Source organism: Brassica rapa, chromosome A07 (assembly GCF_000309985.2).
Source record: "Brassica rapa cultivar Chiifu-401-42 chromosome A07, CAAS_Brap_v3.01, whole genome shotgun sequence".
NCBI lineage: Eukaryota > Viridiplantae > Streptophyta > Magnoliopsida > Brassicales > Brassicaceae > Brassica > Brassica rapa.
In genome coordinates, this window is record NC_024801.2 from 18,209,915 (window position 1) to 18,237,640 (window position 27,726).

The 27,726-nt window shown below is 35.9% G+C and overlaps 5 protein-coding genes, 1 long non-coding RNA gene and 1 pseudogene across 7 annotated transcripts; 3 read left to right on the forward strand and 4 right to left on the reverse strand.

Moving 5' to 3' along the window:
* Window positions 1-347: 347 nt before the first annotated feature.
* On the reverse strand, window positions 348-4,318 carry LOC103831386 (transcription factor ORG2). Its single transcript, XM_033276011.1, has 3 exons — window positions 4,309-4,318; window positions 3,624-3,913; window positions 348-3,472 (listed from the first exon to the last, which is right to left on the reverse strand). Exons 1-3 carry the CDS (start codon window positions 4,316-4,318, stop codon window positions 3,023-3,025), a joined length of 750 nt encoding a protein of 249 aa, XP_033131902.1. The 3' UTR covers window positions 348-3,022.
* Window positions 4,319-8,095: 3,777 nt separating this feature from the next.
* On the reverse strand, window positions 8,096-12,445 carry LOC103830081 (nucleolar protein 10). Its single transcript, XM_009105788.3, has 16 exons — window positions 11,765-12,445; window positions 11,543-11,641; window positions 11,382-11,473; window positions 11,214-11,314; window positions 11,049-11,139; window positions 10,912-10,970; window positions 10,715-10,835; window positions 10,567-10,635; window positions 10,437-10,489; window positions 10,246-10,354; window positions 9,974-10,162; window positions 9,731-9,889; window positions 9,540-9,632; window positions 9,256-9,441; window positions 8,984-9,174; window positions 8,096-8,867 (listed from the first exon to the last, which is right to left on the reverse strand). The coding sequence occupies exons 1-16, from the start codon at window positions 11,892-11,894 to the stop codon at window positions 8,483-8,485; spliced, it is 2,127 nt and encodes a 708-aa protein (XP_009104036.1). The 5' UTR covers window positions 11,895-12,445; the 3' UTR covers window positions 8,096-8,482.
* Window positions 12,446-12,731: 286 nt separating this feature from the next.
* On the reverse strand, window positions 12,732-14,844 carry LOC103830082 (protein STRICTOSIDINE SYNTHASE-LIKE 9). Its single transcript, XM_009105789.3, has 3 exons — window positions 14,484-14,844; window positions 13,756-14,010; window positions 12,732-13,413 (listed from the first exon to the last, which is right to left on the reverse strand). The coding sequence occupies exons 1-3, from the start codon at window positions 14,765-14,767 to the stop codon at window positions 12,840-12,842; spliced, it is 1,113 nt and encodes a 370-aa protein (XP_009104037.1). The 5' UTR covers window positions 14,768-14,844; the 3' UTR covers window positions 12,732-12,839.
* A 2,615-nt stretch (window positions 14,845-17,459) lies between these two features.
* LOC103830083 (two-component response regulator ARR9) lies at window positions 17,460-19,947 on the forward strand. The gene is made up of 5 exons (XM_009105791.3): window positions 17,460-18,547; window positions 18,621-18,727; window positions 18,875-18,952; window positions 19,137-19,207; window positions 19,301-19,947. Exons 1-5 carry the CDS (start codon window positions 18,445-18,447, stop codon window positions 19,662-19,664), a joined length of 723 nt encoding a protein of 240 aa, XP_009104039.1. The 5' UTR covers window positions 17,460-18,444; the 3' UTR covers window positions 19,665-19,947.
* LOC117126413 lies at window positions 19,653-22,659 on the reverse strand. Its single transcript, XR_004448961.1, has 2 exons — window positions 22,458-22,659; window positions 19,653-22,244 (listed from the first exon to the last, which is right to left on the reverse strand). It is a non-coding gene; the product is annotated as an uncharacterized LOC117126413 (long non-coding RNA).
* On the forward strand, window positions 21,057-24,695 carry LOC103830085 (origin of replication complex subunit 5). 2 transcript variants are annotated; one of them, XM_033274214.1, is made up of 5 exons: window positions 21,057-22,183; window positions 22,502-23,306; window positions 23,400-23,813; window positions 23,959-24,283; window positions 24,393-24,695. In XM_033274214.1, exons 2-5 carry the CDS (start codon window positions 22,510-22,512, stop codon window positions 24,441-24,443), a joined length of 1,587 nt encoding a protein of 528 aa, XP_033130105.1. In that variant the 5' UTR covers window positions 21,057-22,183; window positions 22,502-22,509; the 3' UTR covers window positions 24,444-24,695. The 2 variants fall into 2 exon arrangements, with proteins under 2 accessions (XP_033130105.1, XP_033130104.1); XM_033274213.1 differs by having other exon boundaries at window positions 21,060-22,181; window positions 22,499-23,306.
* Window positions 24,696-25,024: 329 nt separating this feature from the next.
* LOC103830084 lies at window positions 25,025-27,173 on the forward strand (annotated as a pseudogene).
* Window positions 27,174-27,726: the final 553 nt, after the last annotated feature.

Here is a 27,726-nt window from a genome sequence, read left to right on the forward strand (position 1 = left end):
CATAATTTCTCGGTTTTAGCGGGAAAATACAAATTGGCGGTTTTAGCGAGAAAACACAATTTTTTATTTTGGCGGAAAACGCAATTTCTTGGATTTTGACGGGAAAATACAATTTTCGGTTTTGGCGGAAAAATGTAATTTCTCAGATTTTGGCGGGAAAATACAATTTCTCGGTTTTGGCGGAAAAACACAATTTCTCGGTTTTGGCGGGAAAACGCAATTTCTCGGTTTTGGCGGGAAAACGCAATTTTCCGGTTTTGGCGGGAAAACGCAATTTCTTGGTTTTGGCGAAAAAACACTATTTCTCGGTTTTGGCGGAAAAAAAACACAATTTCTCGGTTTTGGCGGGAAAATGTAATTTCTCGGGTTTGGCAGGAAAACGTAATTTTTTTTGATTTTGACAGAAAAACGTAATTTCTCGGTTTTGACGGAAAAATAAAAAAATATCGGTTTTGGCAGAAAAACGCGATTTCTCGGTTTTTGCGGAAAAATGAAACTTTTTCGATTTTGAGAGGAAAACATAGTTTTACAGTTTTGATAAGAAAAAAAGTTACTTTTATAATTTTGGAAAGTAAACATAATTTCAAAATTTTAAAAATAAAATCTAAACTAATAATTAAAAAATAATTATAAATATTATTGGGTGTCCATGGGCATGCCCATTTGGACATGGTCTCTATTGGTCTTGGACATTTGTTGGACCATTGTCCAATATGAACTACCCATTACTGCCCAAAACTGAAATGGTCCAAATGGTCATGCCCAATTGGGCCATGGACGGACCATTTGACAGCTCTAAGGACAGATGTTTAAATTATTTTCATGAGAACTAAAATTTCTAAATATCAACAAACCGTGACATATTATATTATAGAAAAAGACAAAAAATCCTAAATTTACGGATTGTTATCGGGTGGAAGAAGCTCTTCGTCCCATATTATTCCATGTTATAACTTGTCAGCAGATACGTAAACCATATGTAAGCAAATACGAGTAATATATGCTTTACAAAAACACGAGTATATATTATACTATATTATATTATAATATACACACATATATATATATATATATATACATATATAATAAGGTGGTATACCGATATCTAGGGCAGTTACTTAATTACTAGTTGAAATGTGATATATATATATTTCTAGGCATAGACTTATTTGATTTTGGTCGATTTATGTTAAAATTGTTCTTTGAATTTTTTTTAAAATAGTTGACTTATATCTTGATTGATAAATTCATCACAACGTATTGTCGATTAATACGTTTATACTTATTAATCTACATGATATTCATGTTAACTGTTTTTTTTCCTTTGTCCATTTATATAATTTCGTGTTAACGTTTTAATAAAGTTACCTTTTTGGAACCGTTGGTTTATATTTTTATTCAATCAACTTAATAAAAGATGATCTACTTATATAAAACATGTTTAAAATAAACAAATCAACGAAAATAAAAATTGACAAACATATCAATCAACATCTTATTATCACTCAGGATTAGGCATTTGGGTACTAGTTCGGATTCGGATCAGGCGATTCAGATTTTTGGATTTTTGGGTAGAGAGGTACATAATCCGTTCGGGTTATTTTATACTTCGGATCGGTTTGGAATTTTAAGGTTTAGGTTCAGATTATTTCGAATATAACCGAACTGTGTAACAAATAATAAAAAAATATAGGTATCCTTGATTTGACCCTTTGAGACTATAAACAACACTGTTGAAGTTAAAATATTGAACAACTTAATATAAGATTTATGATCTTTCTGATTTTACTTATCAAAAAAGAAAAAATCTTTCTGATTTGTTATTACCTTAATGAACACGAGCCTGTTATTTTTTCTTTGTGGAATTTATATTTGTATTATTTTAAATAGAAAATAGTAAAGAATCCATTTATTCATAAATCAAAATCAAACAGAATCAAACATTGGATAATCATGATTGTTTGAGCTCATGCATGTGTAAAGAGCAAAGAAAAAACAAAATCGCAAATCTTACTTATAATCAAACATAAATCAAAATCGCAAAATATAGTGATATAGTGATTCATGCTTGTAATCGGTCATAAAATGAGTTTAAGCATGCATTGAACATATACGGAAAAGATGGAGATGACGAGAACTCACCTGCAATTGATTCCTCACATTGAAGAAGGAAAAGACGGAAAGATGAATATGAATGGAAGATAAAAGTTTAGGTTAGCTATATATATACGAGTACTTCGGGTTATTGGTTCGAATATCGGATATAACCGATCGGGTATAGATATCAGAACTGACTAAATCGATCTATGGTCAACATCAATCGTTACCTTTTTAACACGAAGTAAGCAAATTATGTTGCTGTAATTCAGACATCAGCCTAAAAACATTTCAAGAACAGGTCAGAATATTCCAAAATTGTAAATCTTAATAAAATTTTCCAAAATTCTCTTAATTGACCCACATTTTTCCCAAACTAATATAAAATATCCTCTGAGAGCAACATTTATGATTGGTGGCGGTTCCCGGGGTAGAGGAGGAAGTGGACGTGGTGGAGGGGGACGAGGCTGCCGATGAACAGTCCAGTTTCCTCCATCTCTTCCTGATAACACGATGTCAACAAAGAAGTGTTAGTAAAAATGGTCACACGACCGGAACGATAGAAACATTTTGAATCAGATTAGTATACCGTTAGGTTTTCAAAAAGAGAACACATTTGGGGGCAGGACTAAGGTCAGGTATGAAGTAAGATGATATTAGGCTAGAGTCTACAGCCAGAAACATAAGCCCGCTTCCAGGGAACACACAAATGTCGTTTATACCTTCTCCGGTCGGTTCAATGATGGACATACCTTAATTTTGCTTTCTACTTTATCTCTAGCATGAACGCAGTAGCAATTCTATTAGTAGTCGACCACTAACTTCGGCCAAAATAGAGCAACTCGACTACAACAAATCGGCCAAGAAGATTTCTGAATAATTAAAAAGGACAACATAACTAAAAGAACCAAGCTAGCACAAAATATCATCTGAACGAGTTTCCACATTCTTCATACAAGTACAATATCTTTTGACTTAACTCCTCGCAAATTATCTTGTTACTATCAGTCTTGCCTACTTGAAGATGCAAAGTGTAGAAGAGCCTTTCTCCTCGAGAACTCGAAGATGAAACATCCACAACAACAAAACCATCTTCTTCTAATCCACTCAACACATTATATATCGAAAACTTATGAATCGTGGACGATGAGATTTGGACCATCACTTCGTTGTCTCCATTCTTAGTCGCAAAAACGGTGGAGACATAACTAGCAACCGCTTGTGGATGCTGCTTAACGTAACTTTCCATGTCTCTTTGACCCAATGCTCGCACCAATAGGTCTTCCTTCTTCTGGGTTAGCTTCTTCACTTGCTCTTGCAGATCCGGTATGTACTTCACGGTCCGCAAAACCGTCTGAGGAATGCTTAACTTATTCTGCAAGATGGTAAAGAAAAAAAAAAAAAGACGGTTAACAAAATATTCTTCTTCTAAATGGTATTAAACTGAATATGCAGACTAATTATTTCTAATTGGTTTTTGATTTGAAGCACATTCACATTACATATATATCAGATCAGCTACTTACCAGTTGATAAGAAGCAGGAAGACATGAACAAAGAGTTGAGAACAAAGAGTTCATCTGCTTGCGACGGTAACGCTCATTAGCATTGTGACTAAGCTTCTTGATCATGACCGAATTGTTGTCTATTCCATTACCCTCAGACGAAGCAGAAACCCCTAAACTGGTCTGATGATGAGCCACTCCATAAGTCTTCGGTACAGGAGAATCAAGAAACGACGTGCCATCGTTGGTGGAGTAGCTCGCGCACTTTCCCGTCAACGCCCAACCAAAAGGTTCTCCTAATTTGTGTGAAACTTTGATTCATGTTTTCTCACATCTGAATTTAGTTACTAAAAATATGATTTGAAATTATTTAACAAACTAAATTATTGGAATTTATTACTGGTTATACTTTTATAAATAACTTATAAACCTTAAATTTCACATAAATGATAAAGTTAATGCCATTATAAATATTTTATGAACAATGATATATTATTTATAAACTTTTACAAGCTAACTTCATAAACTATTATAAATAACTTATAAGCCTTTATAATTTTGACATAAAATATTAATTTATTAAGTTTTGTATATTTTTATATGGTTTTAAATTCTTATAAAGGGAGTTATAAGATATGAATATATTTATAAAATTACAAAATTATTTTATAAATATTTCGTAAGCTTTATCAGTGGTTTTAGAAACCTTTATACATGATTTATATATGTTTCTTTTATTATTATTTTTCAAACCATGATAAATATTGGGAATTTTCTTACACTACCACATTTCTTGTACCATATTTAATTTTTACTTTAACCATTTTTACCATAAAAATTAAAAGAAAAAATACCATACCCCTAATTAATTAAATCTAAAACTAATCTCTTTCTCCCATGACTTTTTCAATTCATGAGGTTCACCAAATCGGACGATATCACAAATTCTCTACAACACGCTGACGTGTTCTCCGGCGAGATTTGACAAAGCTGACTGGCGAACCTAACAAACTTTACAAGCTTAGACGATCTATCTGATGAACGCTAAGAAACACTAATGAAGGTGACATGAGAATATATGGTGATTTTCGTCTCTTTAAGATCTTTAATTTTAGCTTGAGAAATGTTCTATACGTGGAAAATGAAAACTAATAAATAGAATTCACTGAGATTTCATAATTAATGATGAATGATGATCTTCTTTTACTATCATTCATGAAAATATCATCTATAATGATTTGATTGGGGTTGTTTTAGAAGATTTTGGAATTGATAACAACAAAAAATAGTGTAAATCTTAACTATATATCAACTTCAAAATTAAACTTGGTACAAAAGAGTTTCTTCCAGTATTTATTAGGAATGATCGTCAAAAAACATAATATCTGAACAAACTTCAAGAGTATAAAGGACGTCTTCATCTATGTGTAATGATATACCATGGATTTTACCGCATTTAAACCATGGTATATGTACTTTTTAGTGTCTATTATATGTGTTTGGAGTCTATTTTAGAGTATTTTCAAGTTCATGTACGTTTTGGAGAACTTTAGTGATTCTGGAGCTTTTTGAGGTACAAAACTGCATAGACGCATCATAAGTTTTGGTATGGATGGAGACCTACCCACAATGAGATTGAACCCACATTTTAACACAACATAGAGCTTTGAGTTTATTTTCCAATGCCACCGGTTTAAAGTCCATCTCGCGGTTAGATCTAAAGTTATGCTTGTTTTACTGAAAAGTGGTACGTCTGCTTCCCGAAAGGAAGCTGTTTAGGATTAGAAGGAGTGTCGATCGACAGCACAGCTTAGGTCTCGCTCGATACTGATGCCAGAGACGGTCCGATTATATTCAAGACCGACTTAGGCCTAGAAGTCACCACAATTAATCAGAATACCCTTGGCCGACTCTAGAGCTGGAAATTTTAATCATTGTTCACGGGCCCCGCTCCATTTGACCCGCCGCGGGGCGGGTGCGGGTCGAACCATTTGAAATTTTTAAATCGCGGGTGCGGGTCGAGATTATTTTGAGCGGGGCGAGTGCGGGTCAGCCGAATTTGAGTCGCGGGTACCCGCCAACCCGCAAATTAAAAAAATAGTTTTTTTTGAAAAAAAACACTTTTCGTAAAATATATAAAAATACAATAAATATTTTAAATAATTTTAATTATAAATATATTATTTTAATAGTATTTTTTAAAAATAACTATTATATAAATAAAAAATAATTTTTTTTAATTAAAATAATTATTATATAATTAGAAAATAATCATTTCTAATAAAAATAACTATTTTTAATATAATTAATATTACCCGCGGGTTTGGCGGGTTACCCGCGAGTTTTCGCGGGACGGGTGCGGATATAAAATTTTTTGGTTGCGGGTTATGCGGGTCGAGTTTTTAAATCGAAAAAATGATTCAACCCGCGGCGGGGCGGGGCGGGTTGACCCGCAAACCCAGCACTAGCCGACTCTAAACCCTATTTATGTATTTTATTCCTTTTTATAGGGTTGAAGAGATAAATTAGAACTCCTTCAGAGTTGATATGGAACTCCTTCAGAGTTGATATGGAATTCATGTGGTTTTGTCATTAATTTCTTATTCTATTATTTATTCAGACTATGTTTTGTGTTTCTTCTATTATGTATGAGTAATCATCTTGTTAGATTTAGGGATTTCATGAGCTTAATGTCAAACTGATAATCTATTAGGATTGTTAGGGTGTGAATGTTTAAAGATCTCTACACCAGAGTAGATTGTAATAATAAGATTTAGAGTAGTTGGAATAGCTCAAGAGTGTGACTGATTATTTGAACCTAGAATCATATGACAATTAATATACACGAAAGTATAATTGATTAACGGAACCCAAACCCTGAATGAATTAGATACCTAGATGCATACGAGAGTTGGTCTAGGATTTAGTTGAACATTATCGATTGACCGTTAATACTTGGTTTATACTTGATTAGGCATAAGAACATAGGAGATAACTTATAACATAACTTTTTCGATTTATAATATAAATTTAACATCTAAAGATTTATAAGCATTTATAATCCTGTTATATGTGGGAAACCTTCAGACACAACATTCTCCATAAATGACTTACAGTACTTTTATAATATAAATTACGTGTGGGATTTTAAAAAACATTAATAGTTATTACAGTGCATTATCTACTAATACATATATATTAGTTACTTTAAATCATGTAAAATATTATTTCAATTGTTTGTCAACTAATATTAATTCATTCTAAAATTATTTTTATTTTTAAACATGATTAACATAATAAAATCTATAAAACCAGCAACCAATCAAGTTATTATAATTCTTAAAAGATTTTTATGAGCTACACTTTAACACAATTACTTAGGTCATTTCTTAATATGATATTACCAAGTAGAGCATATCTTTTAACATTGCAGTAACTTAGTATAATATTACAAACTATGAGAAATACCATAGTGAAAATGTTTTATAATTTTTTTCTCCATAAATCTGCATGATTCATTTTATGGGATTCAAAATCTAAATGTATCTATGTAACTGGTTTTAGTTTATAGGAATGTGTGGAATGAGATGAATTAAGAAAAATAGAATACAAGCAAATGGAATGATAGCAGTTAAAGAAATAAGATGAATGAAATTACAAATATTTGTGTAACATAACTCGTAGTCTTATAGGGAGAATATAGTGGGATGGAAACAAATTTAATTTAAGAGTAATTAGCGTAGATGCACCCAGAAATTCATGTAATTTGTCATATAACCTTATTTATTTTTAATATTTTTAATGACTATAATATCCTTATATCTATCTCTCTCTCTTCTCCCTTTTATGTGTTTTAATCTCTTTATCTCTCCTATAAATTCTTCAAATCATCTTATAATTCAACACAAATCTTTATTTTTTTATTCTGATTCTTTTGACACACATAATGCTAATCTTATTATCTCACCCTAATTCTAATGTTTCCAATTTCGAATCACAATCAACTTTTAGATAATATATACATTAGCAGATATTTTATTATTTACCTGCTATTATTTAGATTTTAAAGGATTCTTAATCGATACATGAAGTGTTAGCTGTTACAAATAGATTTAGAGCTATTTAATAGATAAGTAATTAATTGCTAATAGTTTCATTAACTGATATATGATTTGTTAGTCGATACATTTGTTCGATACATAGATTGTTAGATGATACTGAAATTATTAGCGGATATGTTAGTTGGTATGTAGATTGTTACCTGCTATGTAAATATTTAGCTGATAGATCTAGAGTTACTTGTTTTCGACAAAGCATAAGGGTATTTTCGTCCGCACAGTGTCAAAAGGTTACTCATTTTTGAATTATCCATAATTATAGGCATTTAGCAAATTTAGATCTTAATTAGGGATATTCCACACATTGTCTCTTAGTTTAAACTTACTAGAACTTTCTAGGTAATATAAAACTGTTATTTTATTTTTTCACTTCTCCTATTCCATCCATTTACGAGACTTTTTGTTTATGAATGATTTTTAACTTCATTCCATTCCTTTTCATGTATTCTATTAGAATTGATGGAATAAAGATTTTTTTTTCATTAACTCAAATGGTAACTTTTCTGTGGAATTTTCATGAATGGTTCATTCCACATAATTTTTTTCGAAAAAATGTATATCCAGTTGCAGCCTAAAAGGGCTTCCATATATGCACTATACACAAGCAAGCAAATAATGTTAATCTGATTAAGACATCAGACTAAAATCTTTCAAGAACAGGTCAAAAACGTTCCAAAATTGCAAAATATGAATCAAAGTTTCCTTAATTGACCAACATTTTCCCGTAAAATAGTATAAAATATCCTCGGAGAGCAACATTAATCATCGGCGGCCTCTTCCTCGGGAACCACCACGTCCACGTCCACCTCCTCGTCTACCCCGGAAACCACCGCCTCCTCTACTTCTGAAACCGCCTCTAACAACATCCTGTTTCAGTCCAAGAGACTGAACTCCTCTCCTCCTGCTTCTTTGCCCGTCCCCATCCTCATCATCTCTATCTTCTTTGTATGTGGATGAGCGTCCAGCGTTGAAAGATATCTCCCGGGAACCTCCAGGACCGAACTTAACATCTTTAGAGGCTCCAAAGTTGCCACGCTGGTCCTCCATAGCCTTAACACGCTCGCCCATCGGAAGACTGTCTTCTTTAGCCAGTGATCTCCCGTTGTGGAAAGCTTCAGCATGCCGCTCGTTTTTCACTACAAACAACCTGACACCAAACCCTTCCACATTAAGAAAGAATAAAAACCCTTCCACATTAAGAAAGAATAAAAACATATAAAATATGATGTCAAAACCCTGGAATGTACTTAAAACGGCACTAACTTCGGAGTTTTCCATTTCTTGCTTGGCCTCCCATCGTCTGAACCACGTGATACATCAGAATCGCTGTTCTCATCATCACCATCTGATACAGCTTCAAAGTGTTCATCTAACAAAGAAGGTTGCTTCTTAGAAGAAGAAGCAACAGGGTGTAGGGCACGATATTCATATGATTCTGGATCGATTTGGAAGTCCTGAAACCCACAAAGAGATTGTCAAGAAATGAGAAACAAAAAAGAAACAGACAAAAGCCTCGACAAGATTGTTGTTATTACCGGATTATGGAACATGTTGTCAAACCGACCACATGAGAAATCCTCGCCACTAAGTCCAGGTTTCTTCTTCTTCGTCGACACTTTCTTTACAGCCTCCTCAACACTCTTCTTATCCTCTTCTGCACCCTCCTCGTTGTGTATGGTGTCTGCTAGATCACGGTTTACCTTTGGCAATTTTATCTTCTTCTGCAGGAACAACAACAAGACACGCAGAGATGTATGTAAGAAGCCAACGTACCAAAACGATGAATCTGCAGATCTGCTTAGGTGTAAGAAATACTAACTGTGATTCTCTGGCTACGTTCCGTTTCTAGTTTCTTTTGCTTATTGCTTTCTTTGTAATTATCATAAGCAAAACGTTCAACCTCTGCCAAAGCCTGTTAAAAAAAAAAGAAAGAAAGAAGTTAGAAGGAAGGAAGAAACATCTTGGAGACTAATCCAAAGTTACTAGTGTATGACAATGTTAAGGACTCACATCTTTGTATAGATGGTGTTTCATAAAATATCCATGCATTTGAGCTTTCAGAAGATCTGTGCCAATCAAAGGAGTCAGCTGCAACTTCTCCAGCTCTTCCTTCGTCACAAACTTGTAATTATCGTAAATAGTTGTCTGTCCAGTTTCCTCCATCTCTTCCTGAGAAAACGATTTTAAGAAACAAGTGTTAGTTATGGTCACACCAGATTAGAAAAAAACATTTGGAATCAGAGAAGTATATACCGTTAGGTTTTCAAGAGGAGAACACCATTTAGGAGCAGGACCAAGTTCAGGTATGAAGTAAGATGGGATAAGGCTAGAGTTTAAAGCAAGAAGCATAAGACCACTTCCAGGGAACACACAAATGTCGTTTATTTCTCCTCCGCTGAGAGACATATGTGTTGTCGGTTGAATGCTCGTCATCCCTTCTCCCTAAAAAAAATGAACGGTATCAAAGGCTGTACCTAACCAAACTTTGTAGAATTTCAATACCACTGTTACTGGGAGAAGCTTACCGTATTCGGATCCCATATTCTAACAATGTGCTTGTCAGTAGTAATCAGCTTAGGTTCTTGAGTGTTAAGAGTTCTTTGCCACTTAATGCTCAAAATTGGGCTCTCGTACCTGCAAGTTATAGAAAAGTCAATGAACAAAGAGGAAACAAATCTTAAAGTTATACGATGAGGTTCAAGTTAGTAATACTAACATGTGATCCTTCATTTGTATGGGAGCTGAAGTGCGCAAGTCGTATATGAATACCTGCAAGATAACAGAACAGCACAATCAACAGATGATAGCTATACATAGCCAAATTAAAATAAAATGTAGAATCAAACCTTTCCGGCACTACTCCCGACAGCTACTTGAAGACCTTCACTGTCATCAAACTCTATAGCAGTAACCTCCTAAAAGCCAATACACAAATATGTTATTGGAAGCCACAAATGTCTAATCAGTATAGGAACCATGTGTTAGAAGAATTACTGCAGCAGCATCACCACCATGTGTAACCGCATTGATTCTAGCAGCAGATGATTTCATTCTCATATCGAAACATTCGACCGCACCATCCTCGCCACCACAAGCAATTAGTCCATGTAGATTGCTGGATGACAAACAAATACAGTACTCAACATTCTCCTAGTTCAAATCATGAGGAAATTGCCAAAGGATACACAAACCTTCTAGAAACAACATTCAGCGCTGGGGATTGAGTGCTGAGAGGAGATAGAAATCTTCCCTAAGGAGACAAGGCATATCTCTCACAAATCATTAACATGGCCACACAGAGTAAAACATCTTGTTTATCAAAACGTACCTGCTCCAAGTTGATTCTGTAGAGATCTGGTGAAGAAGCAGCGCAAAGCAGATCACAGGACTGGTTATCATATGTCAAGTCCCTCCCCATCCTACATATAAAAGTGAACTTTTAGACCAATTCCACAATACAAATCTCTCACAGACAAAACAAAAGCTAAAGTACCTTGGGATTCGTAAACTGTGGTGTTTCCCGTATTTGGCGTGTAGATTAATAGAACGATCAGCACATAAGAAGGCAAGCTTTGAGTAGTCATCGTCCAATATCTGAAGAAGAGGCGCAACATACACGTCAGAAACAAAGAAAGGGATGAAGTAGTAAATGAATGTTTACCTCGAAATCAACTATTGCAGAGTCCAAATGTCTCTCAAACTTCAAGCCAAGCTGCCCTAGCTCATAAACTTTGACCTGTGATGGATATGTACCTGATTCATTCAACAACGATTAAACAGTGAAAACTCACAAGGCAAAAAAAAAAGATGAAAACTTATTACCTGAAGCAATCAGATACTCTCCATCAGGAGTAGCTTTGATTCTAGTAGTTGCATTCCCAAACTTCAAATCCTGAATCAGCTCCACTCTTTGCATATAATCTTTAACATAACATACCCACAAAACATTGATTTTTAGAAAATTTTAAACCTAAAGTTACACTATCACATCACAAGGAACAAAAAAGTGAGTAGACTTTGAGCAGAGAGTTAACGATTACTTACGTGGGTTTTTGCGGAGAGCTCGTTGCTTCTTAGGGTTAAGCCAAGTAGCAACATTGGGGGCACAAGAAACATGGTATAACTTAACTCCGTTAATGGATGTCGACTTCACTCTATCTCCATAAGTCGTCATCTTCAAAGCAAAGTCCACAGTAAGCCTCTACCCTTTGCTTCCAACCCTTGACAGCGAGTTACAGTGAAAACGCAAAGTTGAAGAGAACACGAGTGGAAGGAACCGCCACTTGTTTATATAGGTTTCTGCTCTGGTCGTGCTCCGGCAGAACTAAAGTAGACGACGCGACCTTATGTTATATAGGTTTCTGGTCTCTATTAGTTTATTAGGCCCATTGAAGCAAAATGGGCCTTTTAACAACTTTATATTCAGTAGCTGAAACTATGTGCGGGCCGTTTGGCAATGTTTTTAAAATCGGACCGAACCAAATAATTAGATCAGAACCAAATAATTAGATCAGATTCAACTACGAACCGGTTAAGTTCGTGGTTACCTAGTAAAGATGGATAATTGATTCGATTATGAATCGGTCAAGTAGCCAGACTAGTTTTGAAATGTCTAAATATGAATATTTATATATACATTTGAGAGATTTGATTAATGTAAAAACTCTATTTATGATGTTCCCACTTACTGTAAAAATTAATATTACTTTTTAAGAAAATAACATAACAGATTTGAAGGTAAATGATAAGATCATAACAAGAGTCATGGCATCGTGGGATCATCTCCACTTTTATACCATGTTCTATATTAATTTAGTGGGCAGTTATTTAGTTGACATGTTCTTGTGTATTTAAGTTACGTATGTTTTGTTTAATGGGATATGAAAAGAAAATTGAAGTAACTTGTGTTTTGTTCTATTTAGTTTGTTCTTTCACAAACTCTCTTAGCTTTGAGGAGGGGCCTTAATTGGCATCAAAGCAAACTTGTGTTCTAAGGTATCAAAGGGGTTGATTAAGTTCACTCCTAACAGTAAACTGGATGTAAATACTCTAGAAACAAACGTTGATTTAAACACAAGAGACATTTATTAATACATGACGTTACAACAAACGGAATAACTCACTTGCGATCAAGAACCCATACAGCAGGCTTGAAAACGGACGAGAGCCATAGCTTTCCGTCATCTCTCTCATAAACCTCACTTACATACTGCATAGTCTCCCCTTCTTTGTCCTCAAGGATCTCAAGTATCTCCCCTGTCTCCCCCGAGATTTTCACGGCCACACCATGCGGCTTAAAACTGTTCATTAACCCAATCAGAAACTCCAACTTCACCGTCTTTTCAACCAGCTTCCCTAACCATTGATTATTCACGATCAACCTTCCTATCAAATTTTTCTTACAATGTATGCCAAGCCAAAAATCTCCCGTCGGTGTCAGACGGATGTTGTCAGGGTAACCCGGAACCTTGGCAAAGATGTCACGGGTCCCGGCTTTAGGACCTTTAATCCAATATCGATGGACAAGGCCTGTGGAAGACTCACATGAGATTACAAAAGACCTGTCTTTGTTTAGAGCCAAACCATTATTACAACGGAGATTGTCCATGACAACTTTGGCCTCTTTTGTCTTCTTATTGTATCTGATCACTCTTCCCGACCGCTCACCGTTGAAAACCACGTAAAATACATCCCTTGCCGACAAAAACCCCGTTAGAATTAGATTTTGTTTCAAATGCTAATTTCTTAAAAACATATTTTGAATGGTATAATATGTGTTTCATTTGAAAAAAAAAACACTATAAAACACTAAACGCGCAAACAAACTGTGGACAGAGCCAAATCTGAAATTAAGAGCATAAACATCTTTATAAGTTAATTTTAATAAATAAAATACCTACAATTGAGATAATTATTTTTTAAAAATATTTGGGAATCAAAACGGATACCCAGGACCGGATCTGATTATGGAATACTTAGTTCACAAAAGGGAAACCGTAAGTGCATAATACATCAGTTTCAAGTTTGAAACATACCTGAAATGATACTTGTCACTACTGTCATTGAAGTATAAGTCATCTTCCTCTTCATCAATATCCATCTGGTTCGCAAACATTACTTTGCGACCTTCAGCCTGGTCCACTACCAACTCAGCCAAGCCTCCCTCTGGCCCGACCTTCATGACCCCAAGGTAACCATCACAGATGTACAAATCTCCTGTTTTCTTCTCGAAAGTGAGTCCTAATGGCCTTCCACAAGTAGGCACTACTCCATGGCCTGAACAGTTCCCTCTACGAACAAAAAGTAGAGAAACATGAAAAACTTCCAATACGAGATGGTAGATAGAACACACAAAGATTTAATGTTTTAGAATTTACACATAGACATTAATATACAATTTTATTTATTATTTTAATTTAGCTTTTGATTAATTTAATTTTATTTACTTATTCGATCACTCATATTTTCACACTGTAATTTATAATTTAAAATATAATAAAATAAATTAATTAAAATATTAACAATCCAAACTCTCAAATATTTGCACACTTGAATATTAGATCGATCACTAAAATATAATTATAATAAAATCCCATCTGAATTACCCTAAAAGTCGGACAACAACAGATCCAAATTCATTGAAAGAAAATAACAAATAATTAAAGAAAAAGTGTATCCCTCAAATTAGTTGATTACTTTTAGTTAAGCTTGTGTCGGTGTGTGTTCTAATAAACGTTGTAATATTACTAAGAACATTTAAAACCTGTGTGGGGATGTGTGTGCGAACTCAACCCAACCGAGATCATCGCCGCGCCACTTGAGAATACGGCCGTCCACGACCGCAGCATAAGGACCTCCTCCTTGTGGATCCCACTCAATGCTCTCTGGTCCATCAACAGGAAGTGGTATGGTCTTACCCATCGACAATACATTTTTGGCGCCCTCTAGATTGTACGGCGTAATTAGGGTCTGATACGAAATTACGGCCAAAACGGCAAAAACAGCCGGAACGGCGGCCCAAGTTGGAACTCTCTCACTAATCGGCATTATTCACTGAAAAATATGTTGGTTGAAGAGAGACGTGTGTAACACCACAATAACACTAGCTGTTGTTAGCGTAGTTGATTACTTTAACAATAATTATATAACATCAGGAATAGGCCAGAGTCTAGATATTTCTTTCTTTGCGTGGTTGCAGATATATACACGTTTTTGCCATTTCTGTTGAAGTGCCAGCTGTTTGATATAAGTATCGTGAATGAATAACATGTGTGGAATCAATGAAAGCGACGATGATGTGTTTAGGTAAGACTGACACTTCCTTTCGTCTACTAAGGTCGTAGTTGTTTAATTCAAACGTGATAGGAAAGTTGTTACATTACGTTTGCATTTTTTCGCGCAACATTTCATGTGCTATCAATTGTCACTAGAAAGGTCGAATATATTTTAACTTTTTATTGTTGTGGTAATTGATAGCACATGAAATGTTGGAGGGGCTTTAACCCGATAGTTCGAAACGTGCCTAAAAATATATATTAAAGATAAATAACCAAGTCAATAGATTCTTCTGGGTAGAGAATTTGAATTCGACAAGTAAAGATGAAATCTCAACTCATATTTGGTTTTGACAATGGAAATACATATCATGGGCGCAACTACAACTCTACAAATAATCCTCCTTATTTCGGACAGTCCATAATTCAGACTAAACAATTTGACCTAAAAACTTAAGATTGTAATTTTAGAACTTTTAGTGTAGCATTAAAATTGTAAATTTTGAGAAAACTTATTATTTTGCTGATAAAAAAATTAAAATTAAAATGTTAATGTTGCATATATTTTATTTTTTGTAGCCAACATAAGAGAAACCTTCTGTAGTTATTAGAAAATGTATTAGAACTTAGAAGAAATGGAATGATATTAAAACATGACAATAAAAACTACAACATTTCAGTCAAATCCTAAATTTTGAATAATGCACCGAGAAAAAATAATTATAATGGAGAAAATTATAAAAAGTTTAACAAAATAAAATAAAAATATTGAATCATGCATCTACCAGTAATTTATATGGATCTGTTATTCATTTTTCATATAATATATATATATATCATCTAATCATAGAATAGTGTTATTGTCTTTTTCTTTTCAACATATAAACGCCAAAAAATGAGCCATCAAAGTTATTTTATTTTCTTGAAATTTTTATACAATGTAGGTTAAGCTGGCTATCTTGGTTTTATAGTGTGCATTGGATGTTAGTGGTGGTACATGTAACAATTTAACATTTACTAAATTTTGATTTGCGCTTCGAAAGTGTTGGTTTTTTGGATTATAAATAAAATTTGATATGAATTAGTATTTTGGGACTGTTTTGCATTGTTATACAAAGTCGTATTATATCAAAATAGAGAATTTGTTTAAAATTGTTTAATTTATTAGTTAGTTTATTTGAGATTTTGTATGTAAAATCTCTCTGAGATTTTTTATAATGTAACTTTTTGAGATTTGATATGTTTAAAATTTTATAATTTATTAATTAGTTTATTTGAGATTTATATAATGTAACTCTCTCTCTCTCTCACGTTTGGGCATTTAATCCAGAACTAAAACCGACCCAAAAATACAGATTTGGTTTGGATCCGGGTCCAAGACAAAATACCTATTAGATATTTTTGGACATACAAGTCTCAGTTCGGGTCTGGATCCTACCAAAGACCCGATCGAGTACTAAAAGTACCTGAAATGTTTTGTGTATATCAGATATATTTGGGCATCTCATATATGTTTTAGGCTAATGTCATGCTTGGGTTTTCGGTTACAGTTTTGAGTTTCGGGTAAATTTTAAATTTTAAAAAATATATTTTAGAAATGTGTTTCATCCAAAGTTTTCTTCATATCCTTGTAGTTCCTGAGATTAGTCGCGTACTCTGTAAGCAAATGATTTTCTCTGTTTTCGATTCCTTCATGAAGATTTCTTTTCGGTCTGGTTCACTTTCCTCCCTCCTTATGATCTTCTTGATGATCGCTATTGAAAGTGATATCAAATTCTTTAGAATATATCTGCATCTCTAAAACATTACCTGGAACAAAATGTGCCTTGTCGTATGCAGCTTGCTTCTCTAAAACATTATCCAGTACGGAACAGGTCTCGCCAGATGCTGCTTGCTTGTCTAAAACATTATTCGGAACAAAATATGTCTTATCAGATGCAGACTGCTTCTCTAGACTCTAGAACAATTTCAAGAACAGACTCTATCTTCTCCGATTGCATATCTGAACCAGGATCAACCTTTTCAGTATATTCCAAAACATTGCTTAAAACTTTTACTTGGGATGATGATATATTCTGCAATTGTTGTGCCTCGCGAGTATGTTTAGAGCTTTCCAATCTAATCAATTTGTTCAAAAACTCATCGACTTTCTCAGCCATCTATGTAACGGTGAGCGAAGAGTTCATACCAGTCTTGAAGTGTTCTCTAATCTTCTCCTTTACAGATTCCAACTCTTCCTTCTTCGTAGACATATCTTTTATCTTATGTTCCAACTCTGCTGTTTTTCGAACTTCATCACCATCATCTTCCGCAAAGGCACTCCCTACCCTAGAAACTGGCTTGCCATAGATCATGATCTTGATCTTGACCATATCGAGTGATTTTGATGAAGTTAGAAGAGTAGAAGAGTTGGACCCAGCCATGTCATTAGCATCAGATGGAACTCTAGTGGTTGATAGGATAACATGGAGCGTTTCTGCAATATCCCACCGAGCGGGCGGTAAATTCCAGTGGCCATTACTAACTGCTTGAGAGACAGTAGCATTCAGCGGAATCCTCAGAAATCTTGGGCCAGATGAACCGAACAGTAAGAGTAGCGGACCCAGCCATGTCATATTTGTTTTGTGAAATTGATTGTAGAAAAGACATGTGTCAAAATCAGTTCGCAAATATAGTCTAGGAAATAATTAATGGTAAAACCAAAAAAATAACAAATTAATGAATAGGTTCAACAACTTTGTTTATTTAGATTTTTCAAAATAATTTCCTTTTAATAGTATAGATTTAATTTAATAGTATAGATACCCAAAAAAAATTTATGAATGTACAGTGGCCAAAAATATTATTTTATATTTTTTACAAAACCAGAAAAAAGTATTATCTTATAAATCTACCAATTAAGTTTGTTATACCATTTGATTCAAAAAACAGAATACTATTGAAATTAAAATCTTTGAAAATTATTGAACTTATTGTTTACATTCACCAATCTTCTGGATGTACGTTTTAAATTTGATGTAAAAACAAAGCAGTTTTGGTATAAGTAGTATAGAAAGCAAAGCTCACTTCATATCTAATCCTTAAAAATCACCATAAAAAGATGTTTATTCTGATTATTGTATATATTCCGTCGTTTCTTTCTTGCCTCTGAGTTGTCTCCTACAAAACAAAACATTTTTCTATCAGAACTTGCTTTCTCCACAATTCAAAACTAATTACTTTTATTCATTATTCGCTCTCTCTTTTGCATATGATTTGGTGGAAGAAGAAAGAAAAACAAACATATAATCAGATCTTGTTTTTAGCACAAACCCGTTTTTTATTTCATCTTCCTCCTCGCATCATGTATTGAGATTAAAGTAGCAGCAATCCCGGAGTGAAAGAACAAGAAAAAGTCTGAGACTTTACATCTGGGTTCAAGGTTCAAGATTAGATCTTAAAATTTCTGCAATGGTTATGGCAGCAGAACCGCAGTTTCATGTTTTAGCTGTTGATGATAGTTTATTCGACCGTAAATTTATAGAGAGATTGCTTCAAAAGGCTTCGTGTCAAGGTAAGAAATGTCTTTGTAGCTTGTAAGAATCCAAGAAAGATCTCAGCTTTTCTATGTTCTTGGTGTTTTGTAGTGACAACTGTTGATTCAGGCTATAAGGCTTTAGAGTTTCTTGGTTTAAGAGAAGGTTTTGAGATTAACGACCCAGATGCAGTTTCTACATCTCCTGTGATTCACCAGGTTCGAAAAGTTTGCTCCTTTCTTAAAAAAGAATCATTTCAATTTTAAGTTTACAAGTTTTTTTTAGCAACAAAAAAAAAAAAAGTTTACAAGTTTTTGTCTAGTGGAAGTTTGTTTTATTCTTTTTTGATTGTGACTTTTTGACAGGAAGTTGAAGTGAATCTTATAATTACAGATTATTGTATGCCAGGCATGACTGGTTATGATTTGCTCAAGAAAGTCAAGGTATACTTGTTTTGTTTGTTTTTGTATAATCAAGAAAGTGAAAATGTCAACTAGGAATATTTTTTCTCTTTTGTGATTTGTTTATTTCATATCATTTATGCTATTTGATGTGTACAGTTGATTGATAACATATTTTGGTTTATTCAGGAATTTTAATATAAACTTCTGTTTTATAATTTTGAAGGAATCATCAGCTTGTAAGAACATACCAGTAGTAATAATGTCCTCTGAGAACGTTCCTGCAAGGATCAGCAGGTAAAGAGCCAATGAATGATTGAAACTTTAAAGCTTGAGTGTGTGTACCTCTTTAGGTAGTGCTTATGTTTAGTAGTGTTAATCATGAAACAGATGTTTAGAAGAAGGAGCTGAGGAGTTTTTCTTGAAACCAGTAAGATTAGCTGATCTCAACAAGTTGAAACCTCTTATGATGAAAACAAAGTTGAAGAACCAGAAGCTGGAAGAGATTGAAGCACCTTCAAAAGACGAAAGTGGAACCGTAGCAGCAGTAGTTGAACCAGAGGTTAAAGATTTAACAGAAATCGGAATCAAAATCTTGCCTCTTCAGTCAGAAGTAGAACCGAAACAAGTACATTTGCAAGTAGTACAACAAGAGGAGCAAACAATGAGTAACAACAAGAGGAAGTCAGTGGAAGAAGGGCTCTCAACAGATAGATCACGTCCTAGATTTGAGGGTATCACAACCGCTGTCTGATTCTATCGCCATGATGCTTCTTTTTTCGGTATCTTGATTTTAGAGTTTTGTAGGAATGCTTCTGCTGGTACAATACATGATTTCAGTAGGGAATGCAGAGGGGGATTATAGATGGATGATGATTGATGTATGGGGATGATGTTTATATGTACATCAGTAAATCTTCAATGGTGAATAACCCAGTCTCAGTTTTGTTCACTCCTCTTTTTAGTTTTGCTTTAAAGAAACTCAACTTGTCTTTCTGAAAATGGTATTATGAAGGATCTGTAGATCTGTCGCTTTATTTGGAAACTTTAGTTTTCAATTCAATTTACAGTGTTGCTTTTGTCATGTATAGACAAGTACCTGTACTAGTGAACAAATAAGTACAGATCTGGTATATTCTGGTGCAGATGTGTCATGGTTTGTTCCATGTACTTGTTCTTACCTAACCTGAAACAGAATTTAAGGACAAGTTGCTCAATGGGCCCTCTCTATTCTCTCTTCACAGAACAAGCATCTTGTTGAGAGTTGTATTTTACTTTGAAGAAAGATCAGTGCTTGCATAGTAATCATGTTTCCTCTGCTTATGTTGGCTTTGAAGTCTATTACAAGCTGGAATACAGATTTAACAACGAATCCAACAATAACAAGTTTATTTGCTTGATGTGTTCTCCTCCACCACCAAACTATGTTTTATGGTTTACTTGCATAGATTTTTCAGTTCAAGAACCTATGAAAATAAACAGTGCTTCTTTCGGACCGGGTTTTAAGGCGATATCAAGATAAGAGATCGAATCATCAGATCTTCAATGCCTGCAGATATATGAACAAGATCTTCTGTCAAGCCTCTGGCCTCGCGTACAACTGCAGGTATGCTTGCATGTGACATGAAGCATGGCATGCTTATAAGTGACTTAACACTTCCTAACAAAAGAGAAGGAAGTGGATGACATCAGAATCCAAAACTATCCCAAATACTATTTACAGCTTCTTCAAAAGAATTTTGACTCACCAAAACTGACAGCTATGCTGAAATACTTGATGGTTTCTAAAAGATGCTTGGACAGCGCGACCGATCCTGTCATAAAGCTAAGAACTGATCTTGTGCCTGCATTTTTGAGAAATTTAACTATCTATTTTCTATTAGTATATCAGTTAGATGCCTTTTTAGTACCTGATAGAAGTGAAGATGGTGGCCAGCATAATACACTTTCTTTTACTCTTGGATGAGTAGACAAGTACATTACTATTTTTCGGAGCGTTTTCCTGAATATTTTTCCCATCTAATGTAAGTAGTGAAACTAGTCTTACGGTTTCGGCTACTTAGAGCATCATTAATGCAGTAGCTTAGGGGGGGGGGTGCTTAGTGATTTTGGAATTAAAAAAAAAAAGAACCTATGAAAATAAACAGTGCTTCTTTCGGACCGGGTTTTAAGGCGATATCAAGATAAGAGATCGAATCATCAGATCTTCAATGCCTGCAGATATATGAACAAGATCTTCTGTCAAGCCTCTGGCCTCGCGTACAACTGCAGGTATGCTTGCATGTGACATGAAGCATGGCATGCTTATAAGTGACTTAACACTTCCTAACAAAAGAGAAGGAAGTGGATGACATCAGAATCCAAAACTATCCCAAATACTATTTACAGCTTCTTCAAAAGAATTTTGACTCACCAAAACTGACAGCTATGCTGAAATACTTGATGGTTTCTACAAGATGCTTGGACAGCGCGACCGATCCTGTCATAAAGCTAAGAACTGATCTTGTGCCTGCATTTTTGAGAAATTTAACTATCTATTTTCTATTAGTATATCAGTTAGATGCCTTTTTAGTACCTGATAGAAGTGAAGATGGTGGCCAGCATAATACACTTTCTTTCACTCTTGGATGAGTAGACAAGTACATTACTATTTTTCGGAGCGTTTTCCTGAATATTTTTCCCATCTAATGTAAGTAGTGAAACTAGTCTTACGGTTTCGGCTACTTAGAGCATCATTAATGCAGTAGCTTAGGGGGGGGGGTGCTTAGTGATTTTGGAATTAAAAAAAAAAAGAGAAAATAGACAAAAGATAGAAGCGCCAGTGCTTAATTAAGCTGTCCAAGCTTCGGTGCTTAATCACTTTTGCAACTTAAAATTATTAAAAAAAAAAAGAATTAAGTACCCCTAATTGAGTGTATTTGGGTTAATGGTTATGGTGCTCTTAGGTTTATCTGGTCCGGTATTTTTCGGTTTCGGTTCGTTCGTTAGACCAATAAATTAATACTCTTTGATAATCTTCCTACACGACCAATTGAACTTGCAAAAATAAAGATTCCAAAAACGACGTCGTTTCCCATTTCACTGAAAGGACACGACTTGGTAGGTTTCTCACTGTTTCTTCTTCTTCTTCTTCTTCTTCTTCGCTCAAGTCGGGGGATACTTTTCTGTTTTCTCTCGAAAAGAAACCCTAAAAGCCCTCACCTTCTTCTTCTCGTCTCTTTCTCAATTCGTCTACAGAGGACACACCCACTAATCCGCTCGTTACTAAACGGTACGAATTCGAATTCAATTTTGGGCATGGACTTTCTTTTATCTTTAGTACATTGGATTTAGACTCATATATATATATGTCGTTAACAGTTCTGAAGTTGCAACCAAGGCTGCGTTTCTAGCAGCCAAACCTTCATTTTTATGAATATCAGTTTTACAAACATTTAACTCTTGCAGACAATCTCAGCTTACTTCTTCTCTTTACTTTCTTGTTCAATAAAGCTTTAATAAGCTATCTCCATTTCTGTTTAAATAAAGCTCTTTGAGCATTTTCTACATTTGTTATCAGTTTGCTCACGTTCTGTCTTTTCGACACAGGTAAAAAACACATGACGAGAGAGGAGAGTTCGAAAGTCACTCGAAGAAGCACTAGATTCTCATCTTCTGTAACCAATGACAACCCTGAACCCAACCCCTCCCACCCACCAACCGTCGCTGACCTCACGTTCGGACAAGAATCCATCACATTGGACGCCCTTCTCTCCAGTTTCCCAGGCAGACGCTCTCAGATTCTCGACCTGATCCGTCTCATTGGCCCCTTGGACTCCCCTGCTCTTCCAGTAATGGTCTACGGCGACGCTTCCACTGGCAAAACAAGTGTTGCTCTTCAGGTGTTCAAGCATCTCAACCGCCCTTTCGTCTACTCAAGCTGCCGTACGTGTTGCACTCCCCGTCTCTTCTTCGAGTCGATTCTGAATCAGTTGCTGCTGCATAGCAAGTCTTCTTCAAATGGGTACGCTAGTGCAAAACGATGTGACAAGCCATCTGACTTTGTGAATTTACTTAAAGAAGCGCTTAGTGGTGTGGTGGAGACTCTAGGCTCTGCAAAGCTGGAGAGGAAACTTATGGGGAAGATGGTGTACTTGATAGTTGATCATGTGGATCTTATCAAAGAGTGGGACAAAGGGGCAATGATTCTGCAGTTTCTTTTCAGTTTGTATTCAGTTCTGAAGATGCCTCAGCTTGGTATTATACTCATCAGTGGATTGCCACCGGATGTGTATTACTCAAACATGGGATACACTGACCCTATGCCTGTTTATTTCCCTGAGTATTCTGAAGAGGAGCTTCGTCAGATCTTCTTGAAAAATCAAGTTAACAAGAAGTTGTACTCCGCGTTTCTCGAGTAAGGCTGATAGTAATGATGCTTTCTCTAACCTTCACTCATATGTTTTTTTTTACTAATGCAATTTCTTTCTGTGTGTGTGTGTCAATACAGTGTTGCATTGAGACCTTTCTGTAGAGTCACAAGGAGAGTTGAAGAGCTTTCCACTTCCTTGTCATCATTGTTCAGAAAGTATTGTGAACCACTTGATGATTTATCGATTTCGCCTAATGAAGATCTGAAGAGAAGGCTGTATAGCAATCTTAGACCGCATATTACTTCTTGTTTGAATGAGGTATTCAGGGTCTCAGGTCGCCCTCATGATGGTGACACCAGAGGCGAGAGAAGGCAGAAAGCCAGCTACAGTTCTGAGAAAGGTGAAGAACTTGAGATCTTGGACTTCCATATGTCTACTTCAGCAAAGTACCTTCTCATTGCGGCGTTCCTAGCTTCGAGAAACCCAGCAACGTTAGATGCCTCGATGTTTGACTCCACAGGAGGCATGGATAATCGTAAAAGAAAGCGCAAGTAAGTTCTTAGAAACAGTATCATTGTTTCTCTTTCGGTTACTGAGTTTGATAACAAGTGTAGATAATGGTAATGGTGGTGTGTTCTCATGATGTATTTGAATAGAATCTGATGTTTTTTCTCCTTTATGATGTTTCCTTCTCAGGGCATCTGAGAAATCGATGGAGAAGAAGGAAATGGCAGAGCAGGAAGCAGTGATGAAAGGGCCTGGAAGCTTTCCACTAGAGAGACTATTGGCGATATTCCAGTGCATTGCCTCTGTAGGAGACTCTTCATTAGGCGAGGAGGAAGATGAAGAAGGAGAAGAAGAAGCTACGGGTTACGACAAGGAGAGTAACAACATGATGTCTGACATTCTGCTTCAAGTGGCGAGTCTTTGTGATGCAAACTTTATGATCAAAAGCGGAAGTTGCCCGTTAGAAGGTTCTATTAGGTACCGTTCTATGGTGTCTGAAGATCTGTCTCTAAAGGTAACACACTTTGTTTGCAACTATTGTGTTAAATAGCATAGGCTGATACAATAGATAATGCTCTGATGCACCTTGTGTGTGTTCTGTTTGCCTTTTGTTTGATTTATAGGTTGCTAGAAGCCTCAGCTTTCCACTGTCCAAGTACTTGTATAGAAGATAAAATGCTGAAAAGACACTATGTAGAGGCCGTGCGTCTCTAAGCTCTGAACCCGGTTTAGGCAAGAATCGTCTTGATTTTACGGTTTGGGATTTTATTCTATAACACTTAAATCTATTAAGAATATATAAGAATGTCGTCTAAACTTTTTTTATTCAAAATGAGATAAATTATTCAATCTGTAATTCTATTTTCTAGTTTCTTATTGAAAGTGAAGGTAACACCTATCACGGATGGGCGTTACTTGATTACTAATTTGATAGAAAACCAGGACTTGCAATATGGAACTATGGATCATGAGACTTTTATAATTTACATATTTTGTATGTTTCTACATTTTTAATGAGACATTAGGTAATCTCCAAGAACCTCAATTGACATCACAATCACCGTGATCACATGAACGAGAATAACTTTTTCTCCACCGATTTGCATAAATTTCCATGAAAGGTAAAATCGTCATACACTCATGTCATCTTATACGTCACTTATTAACTGTAGATTTTTTATTATTTTTGATTATCAACATGTGGCAGCTTTTTATTCGTTATAATCTGATCGTTTTGCGTGAACTATTTCCTTTTGTTATCTCAGTGGATTCATATGGACACGAATAGATAGATCTTTGTAAAGCTAATGGAAATTTGTCACTGTGAGCTAATTGATTTGATCATTTTGTTTGTCTTCAAAACATGTGTGTGGAGTAGGCCACAGTCTACACCAGAAAAGCTCACCAACCTATAACGAATGATCAAATTGGTAAGCAGTAACAAATGCATTGCTACATCACTATAATAAACCATTAAAACAAAAATTACTCTATTTTAGTGAAAATTATAGAAAAAAAAAGGTTTGGGTTAAAGATCTTCTAATCATCATATTCTTTACCTCGAGCATCCTAGGCCAGCTCAAAAGTTTCTCATAGCTCGACCAGGACAACATATATTTTGTTAAAAGAAATATTAATTACAATTAAAAAGAACAAACGCTTTTGATAAAGAAAAAAAAAAAAAAAACAAACAAACAAATACTACAGCTATTATGCCATACAGATGGAGCTAGTATATTCCGTTAAAATTACTTTTTAACATTTTGTATATCTAGAGGAAGCAAAAGACCTCTATAAATTGCCTACTAACAAGAACCAAACACAGAAATGAAAAATAGAAAAGAAATAGAGAGATGACTACTTCCTTACCCACTATAATGCGCCTAACTCCGCGTCCACTATACTACGCCGGTCTCCGTCTTCGCCTCCCTTCGCCGTCTAATGTCTGATCTTCTACCACTCCTTCACACATTTCAAACAAGAACCTTGTCCGTATGTGCAAATCCAAAATGGGCGTCAATGCTTCAGAGCCAACTCGAACACGATCGCGAAGAAGACAAAACTCAACGAAACAGTCTCCGTCAACGAGCACAACCGATACAAGTACAACCACAACAAACACAGCAACAAGCTCGACCTCCAACCAAACCGCCGCCACCTCCTCCTCCTCATCCATCGCAAGCCGAACATCCCTCGCTAGTCTCCGACAATCCTTACCCGAAAACCCTCACATATACGACGTCTCCGAGATTCGCACCGCCACCAACAACTTCCTCGCACACCGCTTATCCTCCTCCTCATCCAAAGCCTCGTGGCGATGCACCTTACGAGGGAAAGAGGTTGTCGTCTTCCAAAGAAAGTTCCGGCGAAAAATCGCGAAAGACGAGCTCAAAGATCGCCTCTCCGATATCTGCCGGAGCCACCACGGGAGCATCATCAACCTCCTCGGGGCTTCAGTATCAAACCACATCTACTTAGTCTACGAACACGTCAACGGAGCCTCCCTGGCTAACTGCTTAAGGAACCCCAAGAACGCTAACTTCACCGTGCTATCGAACTGGACCTCGAGGATCCAGATCGCGACGGATCTAGCTCACGGTCTCGACTACATCCACAACAAGACGGGGCTAAAGATCGAGAATCTTGTCCACAACCACATCAAGAGCTCGGCGGTGATCGTGACGGAGCCTTATTTCAACGCCAAGATCTGCCACTTCGGCACCGCGCAGCTCTGCGGGGAAACAGACGGATCGAGAGAGTCCAGAGCCGTGAGGTTCGAAGGAGTGAGGGGATACATGTCGCCGGAGTTTCAGGCTTCGGGGGTTGCGACTCAGGAATCAGACGTGTTCGCCTTCGGAGTCGTGATGCTTGAGCTTCTCTCTGGGGAGGAGCCGTTGAAGTATAGGTATGAGAAATCGACCGGGGATTTTGAACGGACTTCGGTGATTGAAACGGCGAAAGCGGTGGTTGACGGCGGAGATGGTGGCGATGTAGAGGGGCGGTTGAGGAGGTGGGTGGATCGGAGGTTGGGGGATTCGTTTCCGGTGACGGTGGTGGAGAAGTTGATGCGGTTGGCGTTGGAGTGCGTGGAGGATGAGGCGGTGAATCGGCCGGAGATGGGAAGAGTCGCCGGGAAGATATCGCAATTGTATTTGGAATCGGAGAAATGGTCGGCGAATATGAAACGGCCAATGGATATCACCGTCTCCTACGCTCCCAGATGAGGAGGAATGTGACACATTCGATTTTATTTCATTTTAATTATTTTCGTATTTTTTTCATAGTTTGTATAGAAAAGTTTGGAGAGATAACAAACAGAAAATTATAGTTAAGCACGTAACAAAAAATGTTCTAATCTTGTGTATAAACTAGAATATATACCATCATATATTTTTATCTTCTTATTTAAATCTCATTTACTTTTAACTTTTGAAAACATAAGAAATTAAAAACTTGAAACTCCATTTGTTGATGATTTGGTTTTGTAATGGCGACATCTTTATGCTTTGATGATTGATTGTTCAATATAAATGGATTTGTGTAATGTCGTCTTCTATGGCTGCTCGGTTTGAAGATTAGTATCTCTTGTGGCATCTTGTTGATGAAGCAGTTTTACGTGTGGTGTTTGAGCATCTTCCTCTGGTGGTAACGCTCTTGGAGATCATCTTCCAAACTCAAATAATTAGACATGCTCGCTTTTACTTTCATCTCTTCTTCCAGTTCGGTTTAGCTTCTCCTTTCCTGCAGTTTTTCGGGTATCTCCACCATGTTTCATCTCAACCTTGACTTCTTCCTTTAATCTAGTTTATGTGTTTAGTGTATGTACCAAATTTTTTCTCCTGATGATGCCTATCACCTTACTGGCTTATGACTCCAGAAAGGTTTTGCAAACCTCGGTTGGCTATGTGTACTCTCAATTTTAAGTTAATATTAATCCACTAGACTAGATGACAAAAA